Below are 20,541 nucleotides of genomic sequence, written 5' to 3' on the forward strand. Positions count from 1 at the left end.
GGGCTGGGCTAATGATGAGTCTGAGAGGGGGTGCGGCTAGGACCAGACACGTGACTAAGGATATTTGGAGTAGGGCTAGGCTAGGGCACAGAGCATTGAAAATAGGATTGAGAATTGGACTGAGGCTTACATTTGGCCTGGGACTGATAATGAGACTGCTTTAAGAGGGGCATTGTTTAGAAAGGGATTGGAACTGAGAATTAAACTTGGTGTAAAGATGATGCAAGAGACTGTGCCTCAGGAGAAGCTGGACTCACGACTGAGGATGCAACCTGCGGCTGAAGATGGGATGAGCAATGGACTGGAGCGGAAGAGCTCGGGGACTGGAAGGAGAGAGTGTAGGATGAGACTGGCGATGAGTATGCAATCCGGCTGAGGGTGGGTCTGGGGTTACAGGTAGCATTAGGCCTAAGGACTAGACTAGGGTGGTAATAATAGTTCAAACTGGCTGGGTTTTAACTATGGGATGTGGCTAAGGATGGGGCCATAGTGTGAGCATTGGACTTGGAGCTAAAGTTGGGGTTGGGTGTTAAGGTTCTGATTGTGATTGTGATTGAGAATGGGTCTGGGGTATGAAGATGGGACTGAGAAATAAGATAAACTGTCAATAGAAAATGGACTCAGAGTATCGACTTGGGGGTCAGAAGAGGGGCTCTGGCTATTAATAAGCCTATTCCGAAGTATAGGACTGGAGATGTGGTGAACATCAGGTTTGTAAATGTCACATAAAAGAGAGGACAAGTCAAAGAATGGGATTAAAGCTTTGCTATTTTTAATTTATTGAATTTATTTGTAAAGCACCTAGTGCTCACGTGGAAACAAAAAGACATTACAGGGAAAATGTGTGAATAATATTTCATATTAGGATGACAAAAGGGAGATGGGAAGGGTGTAACAGACTACAGGAGCACAGCATGTGTACAAAGTAATATGAAAACAACAGTCTATGAGGCCCTGTAGCTAGGTAAGAGACAAAGTCTATGAGGGTCTCCTTTCATTGTGGGGCACCAAGGATCCTGGTTCTTCAGGTTCCACTGTGATTTTGGGTTTGCCCTTTGAAAAGATGCAGTTAGGGAGATTGAGTGTGCTGCATGAGCCGTAGGAGGTCTTAAAGAACATGCAAACAACCACGGGGTGACAGTGACGAAGAAATAGGAAGAGGGGATTCATGTGGTAACATGTCTTTTCACCAAGGATAAGGTGAGCTGCAGAGTGTGGGTGTAAAAGATGAAGAAGTTTCGGGCAGCCCGCCAGCAAAGTGTTAACACAGTTCACGAAAAAAAGGACAATCAAATGAATTGCAGCTTACACAGTCAGGACAGCTTAGCTCTGAAGAGCATGTGATGGTAATAGGGTGCAGTTTAGCCACGTCTTGCAGCATGGTCACTTGAGCTTCCGATACTAAACCTAAGGATTTGGAAGAGGCTGAGATCTTTGAAACAAAGTCATTCGGCGACACTTGGGAGATCCAGTCTTGGATAGGAAAGAGAGCTTTCCTTGTCTAAAGTTCAATAAGAATTCTGACTTTTTTGTTTGAGTTGTGAGAATGCTGGAATCCTGCAGAGGCCAATAATTGGTCCTGACACTCAGAAAATAGGCTGAAAATGTATACATAAATGCATTTATTACTTGGCCTGGGAATGACAAGAATTGTTATTAGAGATTTTTTTTCTATATGAAGTGACCCTTGGGTTAAGCTAGATATCACCTGCATATTGTTGGATAGGATGCTGTGCACTGATAACACGATGCTGAATTGCTCCATATAGAGGTGAAAGAGGATCTGAAGTAAAATCAATAAGATTATCCCAATCGAGATGAAAATTATTTTGACAACGAGCTTGATGCTGAACCTGAAGATTACAAGAGTTCGATGGAAAATGAAACTGAGTAGGATATAAATTAGGATATATATTGAATTTGCGTGCGATACAGGTTGAGAGTAAAATGGGACTTGAGATAGAGATTGAGACTGAAATGTAGGGCTGAGAGTGAGATATGGTTGAAAGCAGCAATGAGATGTTGAGAAATACAGAGGTTGAGAGTGAACTAGTAGCTGGAAGTTAGATAGAGAGAGAGAAAGATGGTCGGCAGTGATGTAAATGTTAACAACGAGATTGTAGTTAAAAATTAGATAGAGAATTCAATCATGAGGCTCAGATTAGAGTGAAATGAGGGTGCTGGAGGATGACTTTGAGATTAAGACTGAGATTGAAATGGGGATATGTGAAATGTAGGTTTGAAATGCAATTAGAATTTAGAGTGAAATTGAGTTTGAAAATTATATGAAAGTTCAGAGTGAGTTGGAAGTTTTCTGAATTGTGAAGTTTAAGAGTGAGAAGGAAAAGGTTAGTGCCATGAATGTTCAGAGCTGTAGGATGGTTAAAATGATGGTTGATGGTATCATAGTTTACTCCACAGTAGTGTTGTAAATGAGAAATGGGCTATGTTCCATTATGGAAGGAATGATTGCCTAATGCTGAGGCAGAGCTTGGCCCGGATAAAGCATTTACAGTTCAGAACCCTCACTGATAGGTTTATAGATTTTGATGGTGGTATATAAAGTGGTTGTCACCACGGACATTCTTTGGAATTTAGTATTTTAATTATCTAAGATATGTCAAAACTCCCTCCCTGCTGTCAGGCTTTAGGCTTCCATTTCATGTGTTAATAAATTGCCAGCTGAGGTTTTAAAGCAGATTTTCCCTTTCCCCTTGTGGTTTCGTATAAACAAATTTATCATCCTTGTTTGGTGGGATTTAGGATACTTGTTTTTTCAAGGTATACCATGGTAAGCATTATATGGAAGATATACTGTTTTCTTTTCTTTTTCTGCACTTTTGTGAAACATGCTAATAAAGCTATTGAAACTTAAAAAGAGATGTTTCTTACTAGAGATATTGTTTTACTGAACAAGGTGCAAGTAGAAGAGAGAAGATTTAACTTAAATTTGATTTAGGATTGGGTAATATTGATGAGATTGTATGGGATCTTGGTTGAGATAAGGAATGAGATTTTCGTTAGGGCATTACTTACAAGGAAAGTATAAAAGGGGACAAAAGGATTGCTTTGAGGTTGGCATCTAGGATGGTACTTATGTGGAGTATTTAATGAAAAAACGAGAATGGGATTGGAGATAAAATGAGATTGGAGAAGAGGTTAATTTACTGTGAATATCAGATTATAGCTTACATAGAGGGCTAGGATGGGGGTAAACCTGATACTCAGGTTGACACTGAGGATACATAATGATATTAAAGATATGACAAACAGTATTTTACTGAGTATTACATTTTAAAGTGTAAAAAGTGGGAAGTGTGAAAAGAGATAAAAATGATAGAGAAATTAGTGAGTAAAATAGAAAATGGAAAGCAGATATGTATGGTATTGAAATGGAGCGTAGATCGAAAGGTAACATGCATAAGAAATGTGCAAATCAGGATAAGACCGAGGATTTGGTTAAGGACGAGATAGAGTCGGACTATAGGGTGGTGTATAAGAAAGAAGTTGCTATGGAAGAAATCGAGGTTAGAGCAAGGACAAGGGGGAAGTGAACCCTCTGGATGAGAGGAGGTTAGAGCAAGGACTAGGGGGAAGTGGCCCGTTGGATGAGAGGAACGCTGACACTAAAATTGAGGCTAAAGTGGATTGCAGATCTGGCTGAGTTACTAAAGCAGGGATGGGTTAAATTATGGAAAAGTCTGAGTTGGGAGTAATGGCAAAGAATGGGAATACAAATTAATAATGAGGTTGGGCTGAACCTTGCTAATGAAATGAATGATTAAAGTGCCCATTGTATATTGTAGAAGGGTACATTTGCGAGAGTGCTAGCTAATATCATAGGCTAAGATTGATAGTTGTAGCTCACAATATGTCCGGTAAGTTGTGTGTGAAAAAGCACAACCAAAAGAAGTGTGTCGTCCTTGCCTCATATATAAATATAATACTTGCATTGGTGAGGGGAGTCCAGGGAGTGCATTTTATAGAGAATGCACTCCCAACCCCCTAGCTGTAACCTTTATATATTTATCCTATGCCCATGCCCTCTGTAGTGGCAGTATAGGCACTTCTGAAGTGAGTCACAGGCAGTGCATTTTATAAACATTTCATGCCTGTTTTTCTGCTCAGTGTTTGTACAGGTGTTGATGTGAGTCCCAAGGCACATTGTGTATAAATCTCATACTCCATTGTTTATTAAAGTGTTTATAGGCACCAGTGGAGTAAGTGCCAGGAGTGCATAGAATATAGATCTAACGCTTCATTTTCTATATAAATGTTGTACAGATACCGATGCAGTGTGTCTGTTTGGTGCACAGTGTATAATTCCCATGTCCCATTCCCTCTTAAAATGTGATGCAGAGACTAATGAGAACTAGGATGTAATCTAAGTTGATCTCTGCTCCTGTATCCTCTATACATGTTGTATCAGTTGCATCCTTCCTTTGTTGCTCACAGCGGAGATAAAGGTCTATGAATGAAGGCACCAGATTTTTGGAAGACATTCCTTTCCTCACAGTCCACTATGCAAAGCTTTCTTTGCTTAGGTCTCACTAGGATGGGACCCTCTAGAATATTTCTGGGAATGAAGGATCCAATGAAGGCAGTGGTAGACAATGAAATGTGCAAGAAGTCCTTGAAGTTCACCAGGAGGCTTCTGATACTGAGTCTGTGATTGGGTTTTCTCCATTCTCACTAAATATAATCCGCCATCTTAGGCTGTGCATTATACATGATTTCCGACAAATGGCTCAGCAGAGCTGTAAGTTGCAGTCCCAGGTTCATGGTGTGATGAAAGGTTTGCATCATTCTACAAAGTTCAGTCAGACATGTATGTGGCTGGCACTGCAGCAATGGAACAGAAAACACAAATTGGTAGGGTGCCTGAAAAACGTTTTTTTACCACTGACAGTGTATTATGGTGGTGCAAACAAACATGGTACTGAAATTCCCTCTGTTAACTCTTCTCTTAAATGTACTGTGCTTAGAGGTGTAGTAACCCTTTAGCTTTACTCAGCTTGAGAAGGGTGAGGCATCTGTATTGTTAGCAGAATCCAGAAAGTACCTTCTCCCATAGTTCATCGTGACATTGTTGTAGAAGTGCTTTTGCTTCCTGGATTGACTTCAATTTTCTCCATCTCCACAGAATCATTCCTGCTGCGCTGCCGCTGGAAAGCCAGGGATGCCTTCCGGATACTGGAGCCCTCAGAGGCCGTGCCTTCGAAGAGCTTGGCCATGAATCCCAGGCCAGCAGACTTGATGAAGGAGCTGCCGGCGAAGGCATAGAGGATGGGGTTGACACTGCTGCTAAGGAAGGCCAGTGCTGTAACATTGGGACGAAACGCCTTGGCCGCCTTCTTCAGACTGTCACCGGATGTGCCTGATGCCATGTTTCCAAGGACTTGGATAACGTTGATAGCATGGTAGGGGAGCCAGAAAACGGCAAAGGTCACCATAATAATAGTGATGAGGCGCCCAGTCTTACGTTTGCGCTGGAACTGAGCACTTTTTAACCGTAAGTATATATAGATGTAACTGGTAAGAATGGCTGCATAGGGAATAATGAAGCCAAATATCGTCTCAAAGAGGTACTGGAATATGATGTGTTTGTAACTGCTATGGAATGGAATGCAGACTAGCAGACCATTGGCTGGGTTGGGGAAAATCACCCTATAAAAGGGCATTGGTATGGCTAACACGAACGACAGAGCCCAGATGCCCAGTATAATCGCCATGACCATCACTTTGGTGCGTACCTTCTGCGACACATAGGGCTTGGCCACAGCAAGAAAACGGTCCAGGCTCATAGAGGCAATGAGAAAGATGCTAGCATACATACTCAGACAGCCGATGTAGTGGCAGATCTTGCAGATGGCAACCCCGAAGGCCCAGTAGCCCGTGGTCAGAAGATGGATAAAGAATGGAGCTGTGAGTAGCACGACCGTGTCGGCCACAGCCAGGTGCAGAATCAGGAGGCAGGTGACAGTGCGCTTCTTCATGATGGCCAGGATGGTCCATATGATGAACAAATTGCCAGGAAGGCCGATGATCAGTGCCACAGAAAGGATGGCAATTCCCACCGTTGGTGAGGCACCTGGTCCCTTTGGAGGCGCCAGCACCGGGGTGCTGTTGAAGAAGGAGGAGTTGAGGTAGGTGGAGTTGGTGGGAAAGCTCGCCATCGTCTTAGTTCTTCCTCCTGGGGGAAAATGTGATACAGTTAGTCGTGAGAAGTCAATAGAGTTAGTTAAACATATCACACTTCCAATTAAACACCAAACTGTTAGCCCATCACCTGCTGAGCATCCCAAGGGCTAGTGAGAGGCATCTGTGCCTTGCCCATTCAAACTACCGGATGTTCAGTACTGTGCTGCATTCCCATGAACTCGCCCAACCACGGAAAGGGACTCTCTCACTCTTTTCAACAAAGTAATGTTAGCTAGGACCCTTCATGCCTCAGTTCCAATGTGCCCTGTTAATCATCATACCCAGAATTTCTGAATTCCTTGAACACTGATAATCGTCCCACCTACCTAATCCACTGCCAGTAGTGCCTATGTGCCTTTAAGTTTAAGTAGCTACTCTTTTCAAGTTCCCCTTAAACATTCAAATGTTCCATAAATGTGAATCTGCTCCACTAATCCCTTGTGGACCTACAAGTGCAGCAAAGCATCACAACCTCAGCAGCCAGACACAGAGCGATGGGTGCCTGGCTCCTGTGGCTCGTGCCAATGTGTTTATAGAGTAGTTCTACACTTAGGGGCAATCGGGAATGCTCTGCCAGCACGCAGACTACATTGTTTGGGCATTGCCTGCCTGAGTTTGGCTCCGTACAGATAGATTTCTTTCTTCTTTCACGGAAGTGCTTAGGATGACAACAGTGAGCACAGATCATAAGGGAAGGGGGTCGTCCAATCGGCATGCAAGGTGCCTTACCCTAATTAGAACTAGGCGTTTCCTATTGATCAAATAAACTGTACAGAAGCAATTCACTGCAAACCATGTTCATAAGCTGTGTTACTCACAGGTGTAATGTTTATGTAACAACCTTCTAGAGGTTGGCGATCCCTTGCAAGCTCAAGCCTGGGTCGAGCTGTGTGCCTGGCTTTGGCTCAGCTCGGGGTCCTTTTGGATCCTCGAGCCCAAAGCAAAGTGAGTTTGGCTTCTTCCACAGTGACCTCCAACTATGCCTTCTGCAAATGAGGAAGTGCATTGGGTTGTTGCATTAGACCAGCAGCACCATTTTACCTTTTGTCAGAATTGTATCTCACATCTGTTTGCTGCCAACAGTTACAAGATGCATTTCAGACAGAGGGGAAAAATAGTGTGCATCTTCAGTTGCTTCCACCACGTTTTTTGTAGTCAAAATAGTTTATTACATTTTATAATAAACAAATGACAATACAAAAAATAGTACCGTAAAAATACCCAATTACAATAGAAAAATATTAAGAACAGCAATCAAATTTCAACGGGTAAACACAATATAATATAATATTCCTAGAAAAACAAAAGGAAAGGAGAAGAAGCATGTATAAATATCTTATTAAACATGATTAAAGCAGAGCTACTATAAAGTAAAGACTGGACTATTATAATGGCAATAAATATCTAAAAACAGTTACATATTTTTAGAAGATAAATAATAATCAACAGGTTTTGAAAATGAATGATAACAATAAATATTTTGGCATAAAGTTTACAATCTTGGTTTATTAAGGAGATAGGACGGTAATTTAACACAAGTGTAGGGTCATTGTTAGGTTTGGGTAGTACAATATTTAAAGCCTCAGTAAAAGAACCTATAGTAACTCCCGTAGAACCAAAAAAGGTAAAAAGTTTAAATAAATGAGGAATAAACTGTAACTGAAATTCTTTATAAAATTCTGCGGGAATACCATCGGCTCCTGGGGATTTTTTTTTAAGAGGCATTATGGATAATAAAATTTCATCTTGAGTAATAGGCAAATCTAATTCGGTTTTATTTTATTGGCAAATCTTGGGCAATCCACATTTACATAAAAAAGAATCAATTAACAAAGAATCATCAAAGTTAGGTTTGTTATATAAAGTAGTATAAAAATCCAGAAATTCATTAACAATATAATTTTGAGATAAAGCAACTTTACCATTAGAGCCATGAATTGAAGTTATTTGTGTATTATCCTATTTAATGCGTAAATAATTGGCTAAAAGTCTTCCTGATCTATTAGCATTAGAACAAAATTTGGCTTTAGGGTTTGAAAGTTGAGTACCAGCTCTTCTGCTAAGGATTGAATTAAACTCATATCTAAGTTTTTGCAATTTCAATCTATATTGAGGATTATTAGATGTAATAAAAAGTCTCTGATATTTTGTGATTTGTTTGTTCAAATCTTTAATTTTTGCATTAAAAGTTTTATTTTCATGTGCCATGAGAGAAATAGAGGCTCCTCTAATGTAGGCTTTAAAAGCATCCCATCTATTCACATAGAGCCTTCTAGGTTGTGAAGAGAGGAATCATGCAGAGCATTTAATAGTTTTGGTTTATTTTGTTCATTAAGAACAATACTAGTATTCATTCGCCATCTGGATTGTGTTGTAAAATTTGAATTCAATTTCAAAATAAAAGAAATTGAGGCATGATCCGAAATATCAATATTACCAATAGTAGGAGTGACCACAGAGGTAATTAATTGTCTAGAAATTAATAAATAATCAAGCCTAAAGTGAGAGTTATGAGGATTAGAAAAATATGTAATAAAAATTTCTATAGAAAAGTGTAATCGCCAAATATCTACCAACCTTGTGGTTTGAAGAAAGGATTTGAAAGCAAAAAATGCTTTAGGGGGTCAAAATTTAGTGAGAGAGAATCTATCTAATAAAGGATCAGATATAATGTTGAAATCTCCTCAAACTATAAGAGGAATGTTACCCAACATGAGTACTTCAGTAGTTAAAGTAGACCAAAATATAGGATCATCCGCAGTTGGACCATATACATTTAGTAAAAACATGACTGAATCATGAACTTTAATTTTAGCTATTACATATCTATCTTCTGTATCTGAAGATTTACTCAAAATTTGGCAATGTAGTCTTTTTGCAAAAAGAATAGCAACACTATTTTTTTGCCATTTGCAGGAGAAGTTATTATGCTATCAACCCACCTTTTTTTCATATAATCTAAGATTTTGTCATCAATAGGTGTTTCATGTATAAAACAAATATCTGCTTTACAACTACCTAAATAATCTAAAATGTTGTACCTTTAACAGGATGACGTAACCCCTTGGCATTAAAGAGATTATCTTGACATTATGAACATTAGCCGTAGTAAACAATGATAGAAGGAAAAAATCAAGAATAGGACAACAAAGTGGAGAAAGAATATGAAGAATAGTAGCTCCAGAACAGGGTAAAAGGAGAGAGTAGGAAAAAGAAAATACAAACCAACATGAAAAATACGACATCAGTTAAACATTAATAACAGGAATGAAACGCACACCTGCTTTACAAGCATGACTGAAACCGTTGGACCCCCATGTGAAAATAAACAGTAAATTTGTCAGAAATATACGTAACAATAATATTCAAGTAACAGAATTATGTGTATCTATTGAATGCTGTGAATGTTGATCCAGGAACAATCTTAAGTCTTCAGGTCGATAGAAGGACTTTGAAAAGCTATGTTTCCAAATGCGCATTATTGAAGGGTCAAAAAGACCATATTTATATCCAAGACTTCTTAGCCGAAGGCAAAAAGCTGTGAATTCCCTGCAAATCTTAACAGTATCTTTAGCAAAGTGTTGGTGAATAAAGATTTTATTACCATTGACCATTAAGGAAGGAATTTATTGTGCTGCTTTCCTTATCAAGATCAAATGATGGTGACGTAAACTTTAAATATCATTTGTCGTGGGTTTGTGTGATAAGGATTACGATGAGATGGAATTCTACATGCTTTATCAATTTCTAATTTCTCCAGAAATTTGATGTTTAGAAGGCCAGGAATCAGATTCTCTAAATATAATCTGCAATTCAACATCCTCTGGTAAGTTAAAAATGCGTAAGTTATATTGCCAAAACGTTCATTGACATACTAGCCATGTATTTGAGCTATTTTTCTATCTCTCACCCAACTGTATCAGTGCTTGAATTTCATCAAGAATGAATGTCAAAGAAGGTTCACTCCACCACCTTATATTTAACTGGAGGTGGAGAAACCTGTTGCTTCCTTTTATTATGAGGTGTTTGCATATTTTTATTTTCCATTTTCCTTTTTTAAGAATTAAGGATGTAGAGAAATGTAAAATTAAGGAAAAGGTGATTATTGCAGACAAAATGCTTGAAAAAATAATTGGTGCAGCAGCTAAAACAGACTGTGGGAGTGGTTAGGCCAAAGCCAGGCCCTCTCTTCAACAGTTACTCCACCCCCCTGACAGACAAGCTGGGCAATACCTCGAGGCAGAGCTGGGAGCAGTAGGGAAGAAAACACCACTTCCAACAACAGAAATTCCTGGAAAAGCCTTACAGCAGTAGGTAAGGGCTTCGGAGCACAGCAACTTCATTAAGGAGGATATTCTGCCAAAAATATCGTAGTACTTGGTCTAAAAACGGGCTGTGAAAAGCAAAACTTACCAGGAGGCGGACATTTTGTTTCGCAAGCTCGCGCGTCTCTACTTCCACCACGTTTAAGTCAAAGCCAACATGTACTGCCCCTAGTAGACCTGTGAGGTCAGACTTCAGACACTGCAATCCTGCTGTCTCTGTGCTCCCTGGGATGTGCCTCCAGGTGGCCCCTGAGTGCATGGAGAGTATATGAAAGGCTGTCATAGGTCCCTAGGTAGAATTAGAATAGTCTAACTTTGGGAGGATGGTGGCCACTATAACAGATTTAAGAGTTTCTTGTGGTAGAAGGCAATGCAAGTTATGTGATGGATTTCAAAAGGAAGGCGCAGCTCAATGTAACAGCACCTACCACCTGTTTGATTGGCAAATTGGATGTTTGCAACACTAGTCTAGAGCCTCTCATCGTACCATAATTTGATCCCTAAACACGTTGGATCCAGTTTAAGCATCTTAAGCAGTTTAAGTGCATTAATTTAAGATACCAGTCTCGATTTAGTAGTCTATTTATTCAACATAGAGCTAGAGGGGTTCAATACGGACCAGGTCAAGCCCCCACTCACTGAATACTACACTATATATTTGACCTGACCCTTATGTATGGAGCAGATGGCTTATGACCACATGTGTATATGTATTCACTACGTCTTTGCGTAATACACTGGCAATTGTCAAAGTCCAAAGTTTGCCAACATTGGTCCCTGCTCTCTAATGCGTTGTGTGCCCTATCTGTACTCATCTCAATGTATAGTGTAACATAGATCATTCTACACTATTGTGAAAAAAATCAACACATGTATTATACAAGAAAAAAGACAAGAAAAAGTGTACAAAGGTATAGAGTGCCTCACGGAAGTAACATCATGGGAGTCCACTGATAGGTTCTCACCAGTGGGCTCTGGTTCTCATCATTAGCACCTTCCATACCAAACAAAAAGTGTGAAGACAATTTTTTTTAATATATATGCAGTGTGCAAGTGCGGTGAGCAAATACTATCCCCAATCAGTGAGTTGTAATTAACTGATAAAATAAGCAATAGGACATGTCTACCTGTTGCTTAATTCCTGACCCCAAACAATGTGAGACCTACTGCTATTAGGACCACCTTGTTATGTTAAAAATTAGGTAAACCATCACTAGCTACCATTCTTTATTCTATGCCATGGGTTTGTTCGATTAAAAGACACTCAGTTGCCTTCTAATTTTAGAGGGCCAACATGTTTCATTGTCTTTAATGGATTTTTGCAATTTCTTCAGGGCAAGGGTCAGTTCTCACCTTTCTGCTTTGATTCAGCGGCCAATGAGTACCTAGAGGACACAATTTAAAAACACAGACAACAAATAGCCAGTACAACCCGGGATAATGGATCCCCCTCACAGACACTGGTTCACATGATTAGCCATTGTTTAATTACCGCTATGGTGCCCAGTATGGGCATACCTGTGACCCTTTGTTCGTGATCTTTATCGTGGTCTTTATCCCCTTCTACCATCGGTTAGTCGGTGGAGATAACATTTCTATAGTTAAAATCCATGCTCCTGGTAGTTGTTAAATGAGTCCATATCATGACTGTCTATCGGTGCCACCAACTGTAGATGTATTCATGTAGGCGGCTCCGCCTCTAACTGGCATCCTGGCGTGATTATCTACGGGTGGTTAATAAAGCTTTTATACCATTTCTGCCCATTATTAGCTCACATGCCAACATTTGTGATAATCGGTGATCATCCGCCTGCCAGTATTGCAGTATCCTGGTCTAGTAGATGGACATACTCAGGGACTAAAGACTCCAACAGGAACCCTCAGGGCCTGTGCCTCGGGGGTCCCGCCCATGCATCACTCAAATAACGCCTGCCCGTCAATATAGAACTGATTAAGAACTGCAGAGCCCATTCCTGCTACTCCTTACCGGGTGAGTAGGAGGACAGCGTGTTTCCTCAACCGTTCCCGTGCATCTTGTGTCAGCGGCCATTAAGAAGGTGGCAGGGACGCTGGCTGGCGTGTTTGGTCCCTTCATACATCCGGATGTGATGTACACCCGTCATCCGGTGTCACTACGCCGAGGCTGGTGCAGTGAGCATGGGCGCCATCTTGATATGCCTAAAGATTGTGTTCCCCTCATTTCGATATGGATTTGAGGCTGATAGTGAACATCTCCATTCTGATTTATGAAACGCTTTACAATGATCCATCTTCCTTATGTGATGTTATTTGTAGCGATTTAGTAGTCCTCAAGATTAAGAATTTATGGGAATACAAAATAAGATTCTAGCAATTTATAATATTACTGCAGTGCTTTGCCCATGCTTTAACTCTTGTGAATGTGCCCCTTGTATACTAGAATGTTCTGAACCATGGAACCGGAACTGTGAGTAGATAATGGCATAATCCATTGATTTACTAACATTGATGGGTAATGATTCGCAATGCGTAGTACATCAAGATTTCCTTTTTGCAGTGGATGTTTTTGCCACTACAAGAATAGCCACTATGTCACTTGACTATTCCACATGCTATGCAGCATGGTTCATCTAAACTGTAGCATTATCTGTGCTGTTCTGCTCGAAGAGATCCAGTGAATGTAATGCTTTTTGTGTATATAATTGTTCTGAATTGGTAGCAGTCTTCTTGACTGTTGATGGTATGTTCTGCCTCATTTTGGATTTCTGTACTACAGATTCTATCCCGGACACCTAGTTACTGTCCAGTAAACTGAATATGACCACCTAAAAGCGGGAACCTTTGGTCTTTAGTCTCGTTACAGACATTGACATGTTTTCATTGAGTAAAACTATTTTTATTTAGGTCAAGCTGGGCAGTGCCATGCAGTAGTGGAGTATGGCTTTGAAGCCCCACCCACTCTCTGCCCATATTTTTAATTAGCTTTTGTCATTGTCCTTCATAAACACCGGCTTCCGAGTCATTATTAGCCTTGTTAGTACCTCCTTGGTACCACCTTACAAGTTGGTGAGCACTATTTTATTTAATGCTCTACCCCTATTCCACCTACTAACTCACGGCACGTCGCACGCTTTTATTGACATTTTTACTAATGGAGGTCCACGTTAACTATAGCAGCTGTGTTTTTTGATTTATTTTAGCAGCGTGGTCCTCATTTAGCGGCTGCGCTCATTTATTTTGTTTACTATCTCTGATGCAGCGCTTCCACAATCATAGATGCTGTGCCACTTTCTTTACACAAACTGCATCTAAAGAAAGGTTTGCGGCTGACATTAAAGTGAAAGCACTGCATGGACGCTTTTACCAAAAAAAGCAAACATCTGTTTGTCAACTTAACAAACAGATGCTTTTTTTTGCAAAGCCCCAATGCTGCGATTTAATTTTATTGTCAGACATGCCCCTTTCTTTAGACGCGGATTGGCTAAAGAAAAGGGCGTAGCCTTCATGAAGGTGAAAGCACTGCATGGGTACTAGTAAAAAAACAAATATGTGCTACGCAATTGGTCTCGCATTTGCGAGTGTTTAAGCTATTGCATTGCCAATAAACTTAAACTCTCATTAATGCGAGACCTATTGCATTGCAAATGCTGTTTTTATTTCTGTAGTATATACATTACCATGAGAAATTCTCAGGTTGAGTGCATTTGCTGAGGACAGCAGAGCTCGGAAACACAAAGAGCCAATTACTGTGCTGTACAGTGTCATAACATAAGCCACCATAGGCTCTAGTGCCATCTTAGCTCATGGGCACGCTGGGCAGTTGCCCAAGGGCCCCACAAGCGTAGGGGCTCCATGCAGAGCAAAATGTAACACAAATTTCCTGTTAAAATGTTTAATTCCTGTGAGCGGTTGTGTAAACAGGGCCCAGTGCACTACTTCGCCGTGGGGCCTATAATGCTGTTAATGCGGCCCGGCCCACGATGCAGGGGGGCCCGAGCTCCAGAGGGCCCCCTCAGCAAAAGTGATAGGTGGTGAGCTGGGGAGGGCGGCTCCTCTGTGTACATTGCAGGGGGCTCCCCTCAAGTTTCCAAACGCCACTGGTGCTGTGTTTCCGAGCCTTGCTGTCAGCAGCAAATGTGCTAACTCAGACATTTCTAGAGTTAATATACATGTTATAGATGGAAAGAAGAAACGTTCCAGCCCCTTTTACATGGGTGCAGCGCAGAGAACTGCATCATGGTACGACCCCAGGTCTCTGATTCCCAATGTAGCGTGCATTTCCTGTATGCCCATAAGTGCACCCTGATGAACTGGACAAAAGCTAGGTCTGTGCTCAGGTGTACACATTTTTTAGGTAGAAGCCTTCTAGACAGTGCAGCTGTTTGGTTGCAAACAACGTCTTGGGGACATTCTGAAAGCTTACCTGGAAATGCATCCATCCCATTGCTTACCATTGGCTTTGTGTTTTCAAACTCATTTTTGCTTGCTTTATTTATTTTAGGTTGTCCAGCTTGAGTTCATTCTTCCCGTGGAGCATAGCCTGTTAACTGTATTCTTCCACGAGATCTTGTTTTCTCTAAACAGGCCTTTAAACCTTGTTCTTATATTGTCACATTTGCTGTGCATTCTAAGACAGAGGTCAAATGTCAGGCTCTGTTTTCCCAGGGAGCTTGTGTCTACGTTTCTTTCTCTGACTTCAGGTGAGAGGATTTATGTGACAATAATGCTCTGAAAGGACAGACTTTTTCTAGCACACAACAAAATGTAAATGTTTGTAAATTAACTGTGCAGATATTTTAGAATACAACAGAATCAGGAAAGCACAAAGTAAGCATTTTTTTTAAATATTATGAAGTGTAGTTGAAATAAATATTTTAATATGATCAAAACAAATCAGTACACTAGGTGATGACATTTCCACACATTATTGTTTGTGCGCTGCCTGTATAGTCTTCAGTAAAACTGTATATCTGTGCAAATGTAATGGTCATTTCAATTGAGAATATTTTGTCTGTAATGGCAGTGTGCTATCACACCATGCATACTCCACCCAATGCCGCTCCACTCTACAACACTACTCTCTACAACACTCTACTCCACTCTGTGAGCTGCCACGCTATACTGCTCTGCAACATGCCACTCTACTCTATGACACTCCCCTCCACTCTATGACACGTCACGTCACTGCACTCTACTCTAGGACATAACACTCCACTCTATGGCACTCTACTCTATGCCCCTCCACTCAAAGTCACTCTACGACACACCACTCTGCAATACGCCACTCTACTCTACGACACGCCCCTCTACATCAACGCCACTCCACTCTATGACATTGCACTCTATGCTGCTCCACTCTATGCCTCTCCTCTCTAAGCCACACTACAACACACCAGTCTACTCTATGACTTGCCGCTCCATTCTATGCACCTCCACTGTACTCTCCTCCATTCTACGCCACAACACTCTACAACACGACACTTGATAATACAACACTCCACTCTGACACTCTACCCCACTGTACACCACTCCACTCTATGACACTTACTCCACTCAATGCTATACCACTCCACTCTACAACACTTTACTCTACTCTACGCCACTCCACTCTACGCCACTCCACCCTATGTCATGCCACTCCACTCTAGTCCAGTCTACTCTACTCTCTGACTCTACACCCTCCACAACCCTCTATGCCACTCCATACTACAACAATCTACTCTATACCACAAAACTCAACTTTACTGTATGCAACTCTCTCTATGCCACTTCATGCCACTCAATTCCACTGTACTCCACTCTGCTGTATGACACTGAACTCCACTCTATGCTACTTCACTCTATGACACTCCCACCTAAAACACTCTATGCACCCCACTTTATGACACTCTATTCTACTCCATGACACTCTACTCCACTCTATGTTACTCCATTGTATGTCTCTCTATTCCACTTTACGCCCCACCACTTTACGCTCTTCCACTCTACGTCAGTCTTATCTACCCCTTCCACGAAACTCCAGGACACTCTACATCATTCTACATCACTCCACTCTACGCCACTCCATGACACTCCACTCTACACCACTCCACGAAACTCTACGCCACTTCAGAACACTTCACTCAACTCTACTCCAATCTCTGCTTCTCCATAATACTCTCCGCCACTCCATGCCACTGTACAGCACTCCACCGTATGCCTTTCAACACTATGACACTCTACTCCACTTCATGACACTCTCCTATACGCCACTAACTTTTAGCCATGCTGAACAGCAGCCACACTGGTGTTCAACATGGCTACAACATATTGAAAAAGCCAATAGTTCTTGCATCGGCTAAACATATTGGCTTTTCCAATGCTTAGTTCTCTTACAAACGTCACAAAATTCTTGCAAACAATGCCGGTAGGTTGCAGAGTTCTCCCTATAGGGATTTTCACATGGAACACTGGTCTTTCACACCCTTTTGTCATGAGAATAAAAAAAAAAAAATAAACCTACTATTTTCAACACCATCTCGTACTCACGCTCAATAGGGCATATTTGTGAGGGAAACTACGCCGGACACAAGTCTTAAGAACAGAAGGTTACTGCGCCAACTATGTATATAAATGTATCAATGCGAGCTTCACTCTGTCATAACAATTGTGCACGACCCATTAAGAAACAAAATACTGAATTCTGATGCTCCTGTGATTAAGAATCAGTTAACATGCACAGATGTGTGAAAGGCACATTGACAATAGTTATTACAATTGGAGGAGACATTAGAATATTTTCTGACAATATTATATTCTGGTTCTGCCCTATGGGAATCCCTTGGTGCTCTCTACTAGGTAATGGAAATAATGATATGGGAAATGAAATGTACAATAGCGTTGAATAGGGATGGCTGATAAATGGCATTGTATAGGTATTGGGGTTTTCCGCAGATGCTGGGGCAACAAGTGTCTACTGGGAAGTGTCTGGGCAGCCCATCCACCTCACCCCTCCTCTGTCATCACATAGGCTCCCACCACCTGATCCAGGGCCACAAGCAGAGTCATATTCAGGGTTTATGAGGCCGTGGGCAAGAGATGGACCGGGCTCCCTGTTGGGGACCACTTTGAATGTATTCATCGGCCCATGCCACTCCACACTGTCAGGCACGTCTGATGGAGTCACACTGCCAGCATGTCTCACCTTGGACAGACAGTTGTGATACTCACATTTGGTGTTTATTAACTGCTCTATAGAGGTAATAAAAGTGCTTTCTTTAAGATTTTAGGGGCAGGAAAAAAGGAGGGGTACAAGAATCAGAGGGCGGCACAGTAGAGAAAGTGAGATAAGAGAAGACATGAGGAACTGAAGCTTGAAGGAGGGGACATTAGAGCCAAATATGGAGGGAGATTTGAGGAGAAGAAAGATTGAAATGGATAAAGGAGAGCGAAAGAGGAGAGAGCAGTTATCTCTCGAGAAATGATTGCTGAACTAGCTAAACACTCGTTTCAGAGATCTAGCATTAAATCACAGGTCTGAATTCCAGTTCAAATAGCTGACGTCATTGCAAGGTGGATTAAAACTACAATTTTTATGGGTAATAATTAGCCACATCATTTGAGCCTCAGTGGATATTTAAGTGTGTGCAGTATGATGTTCATTAGTAACATTATAAATTAGGGGGTTTATTCACAAGAAGGTGTGATAACTACCGCAAGAGTAGCATAACACAAATTTCAACATCGCAGCCCATTGCGGAAACATAACCCCGTGGGAACGTGGAATTCACAACACGGCGGTAGCATGCGATAGTCTGCTGAAACCGTGGACAATGTCCGTGATACAACCACCTCGATGGAGACAAAAACACAAACCACAACACCCAAAAACCTGCGATGGGCAAAAGCGCGGTAAGAAAACAGTGAGAACCAGGGCAAGGGTAGCAATACACACGCGCAAAAACAGGATACTGAAATAGCCACAGAACAAAATCCAACAACATCTGAGTACCACGGATACATACTGGCCAACTTCAGAGGACAACAAGTACACCACAACATCCAAGCACCGTGGGAGAACAGAACTGACAGGCACACCACATGAAAGAGACCAGTCAGTGGCAGACAAATCAGAGCTGCCAGAGCGACACACCCACCGTGCAGCATACGCACATATGCAGGAGTGCTACTCCACAGTGAGAACATCCCGGTAAGAACAGCACCCCCACCACAAGTGAGCACAGGAGATTCCGCAAATGTGCACGACCTGGCAAATCACATCTGAAATTGCAGGGAAAAGTAACATTAAAATGTACAAGTACAAGTCAAAACCTGCAAATATGTTTTATTCACACAAGCAGTGCATATGGACATTCACTACTTTCGCTTGATTGTCGTGGATGGCCACATTGTTACATGCTCATGAGACGTAAGTGTCAATGATGGCATTTCTATGGGCCAGTCCTGCCGCTGCTGCAGTGGGATGTGGCCCACCTGCCCCATCACCATCATCGGCCGGTACCTCTGGGGCTGGGATCCATGGGGCCCTGGTGCGAACACAGATGTTGTACAACACACAACATGCAACGATCACTTGCACATGATGTCTGGGCTGTACAGGAACTCCCCTGTGCCGTCCAGGCACCTGAAACGTGACTTCAACACGCCAAATGTGCGTTCCACGATGCCCCTGGTGCGTATGTGTGCCGCATTTTACTGCCTCTGGGTGGGTGTGTTCAGATCTCGGAGGGGTGTTATCATCCAAGGGCAGAGTGCATATCTTTGATCACCTGTAACAGTGCAGGGAGAAAAGAGTCAATACTTGGGGCGGCCAAATGTGATGGCAGGTCCACCAATCCAGTGACGCCTGTGCTGGCTGTGTGTGGGGTGAGTCCAAGCCAGCCCGCAGGGAGTGTCTGATGCTGGAAACTACACCAACAGTCTCCAGGCACCCAGAAATGCAATGACAGAACTACAAGGGGGGGTGACACGAATTGCACAGGGCTAGTGGCCCCAGATGGACAGTGAGCGAAACGGGCCCACCAGCATGGGACGCCGACCTGCAGGAGACTGAGATAGGGTCATGTGGGCAGAGCAGTGCCTCAAATGTGTTATGGCTGCATTTCACTAATCCACTCGTTCCACTGTTGTGTGGGTGTGGAGCCATGAAGTGTCTGTTTTGGGTGCTGGGATATGCCAGTATGACCAAGAAGTGGTGTGGTAGTTTCTGGTAGACTGTCGTGTAGTTTGACATGTTGATTGTGGGTTGGTCACGTGTGCATCCCCACAGTTGTGCATTGTGCTGAGGAGGCATTGGGATGTGTGGTGTGTTGACTTTGTACTTACCAACAAGCAGACCCGTTCTATATGTGCCATCCTGGAAGTGCTGGTTGATGATGGACTGTCAGAAGATGAAGGAATTATGCACACTGCCTGGGTAGTTGGCAACGACATTGGTGAAGAGTCCCCGGTGGTCCACTATTGCCTGCACATTGATGGAGTGCATGTGCTTTCTGTTGCAGTAGTGGTGTGCAGTATCCGCAGGGGGCACAAGTGGGACATGTGTGCAGTTGATCGCCCCCAACATAGCCGGGAATCTGGCTATGGCGAAGAAGCTTGCTTTGTCTCCAGCTGTTCCTGCGCAGTGTTGGGGAAGTGGAGGTTCTGGGGTATGAAGCTGAGGATGGCATCCAGGACAGGTGTGATGAATTTTGATAGGACTGGCTGTGAGACCCCTCCAACTCTGGCAGTTGTTGGTTGGAAGGTACCAGAGGCCAACAGGTGCAGCACGGCCAGCAGCTTTGTCTGCTTTGGGATGTTGGTTCTCTGCTGTGTTGGAAACGTCAGCCCATGGGCGATGTGGGTCATGATGAGGTGAATGGTTGTCCTTTTTAGCCTGTAGTGGGCAATGACTTCCTCGGGCTTCAGGTCTGTCGGAGTGGTGCGTTTTTGGTAGGTCTGCTGTCTTACTCTGCGCTGCCTCTCTGGTGGTCCAGAGTGGGGGGGGAGGTGTGGGTCTGGTCCTGGGGGTGGTAGTGGTTCGGGGGAGGGTGGTGGT

General features: G+C 42.4%; 1 protein-coding gene across 1 annotated transcript in view; it reads right to left on the reverse strand.

Moving 5' to 3' along the window:
• Positions 1-769: 769 nt before the first annotated feature.
• Positions 770-20,541, reverse strand: part of LOC144755668 (leukotriene B4 receptor 1-like) — a 77,784-nt gene continuing 58,012 nt past the window's right edge. Inside the window, exon 2 of the mRNA XM_078644837.1 lies at positions 770-6,193. Within this exon, the coding sequence (XP_078500963.1) occupies positions 5,076-6,176 (1,101 nt within the window). The 5' untranslated portion in view covers positions 6,177-6,193 and the 3' untranslated portion in view covers positions 770-5,075. The remainder of the gene's footprint in view (positions 6,194-20,541) is intronic.

This window comes from Lissotriton helveticus, chromosome 5_1 (genome assembly GCF_964261635.1).
Source record: "Lissotriton helveticus chromosome 5_1, aLisHel1.1, whole genome shotgun sequence".
NCBI lineage: Eukaryota > Metazoa > Chordata > Amphibia > Caudata > Salamandridae > Lissotriton > Lissotriton helveticus.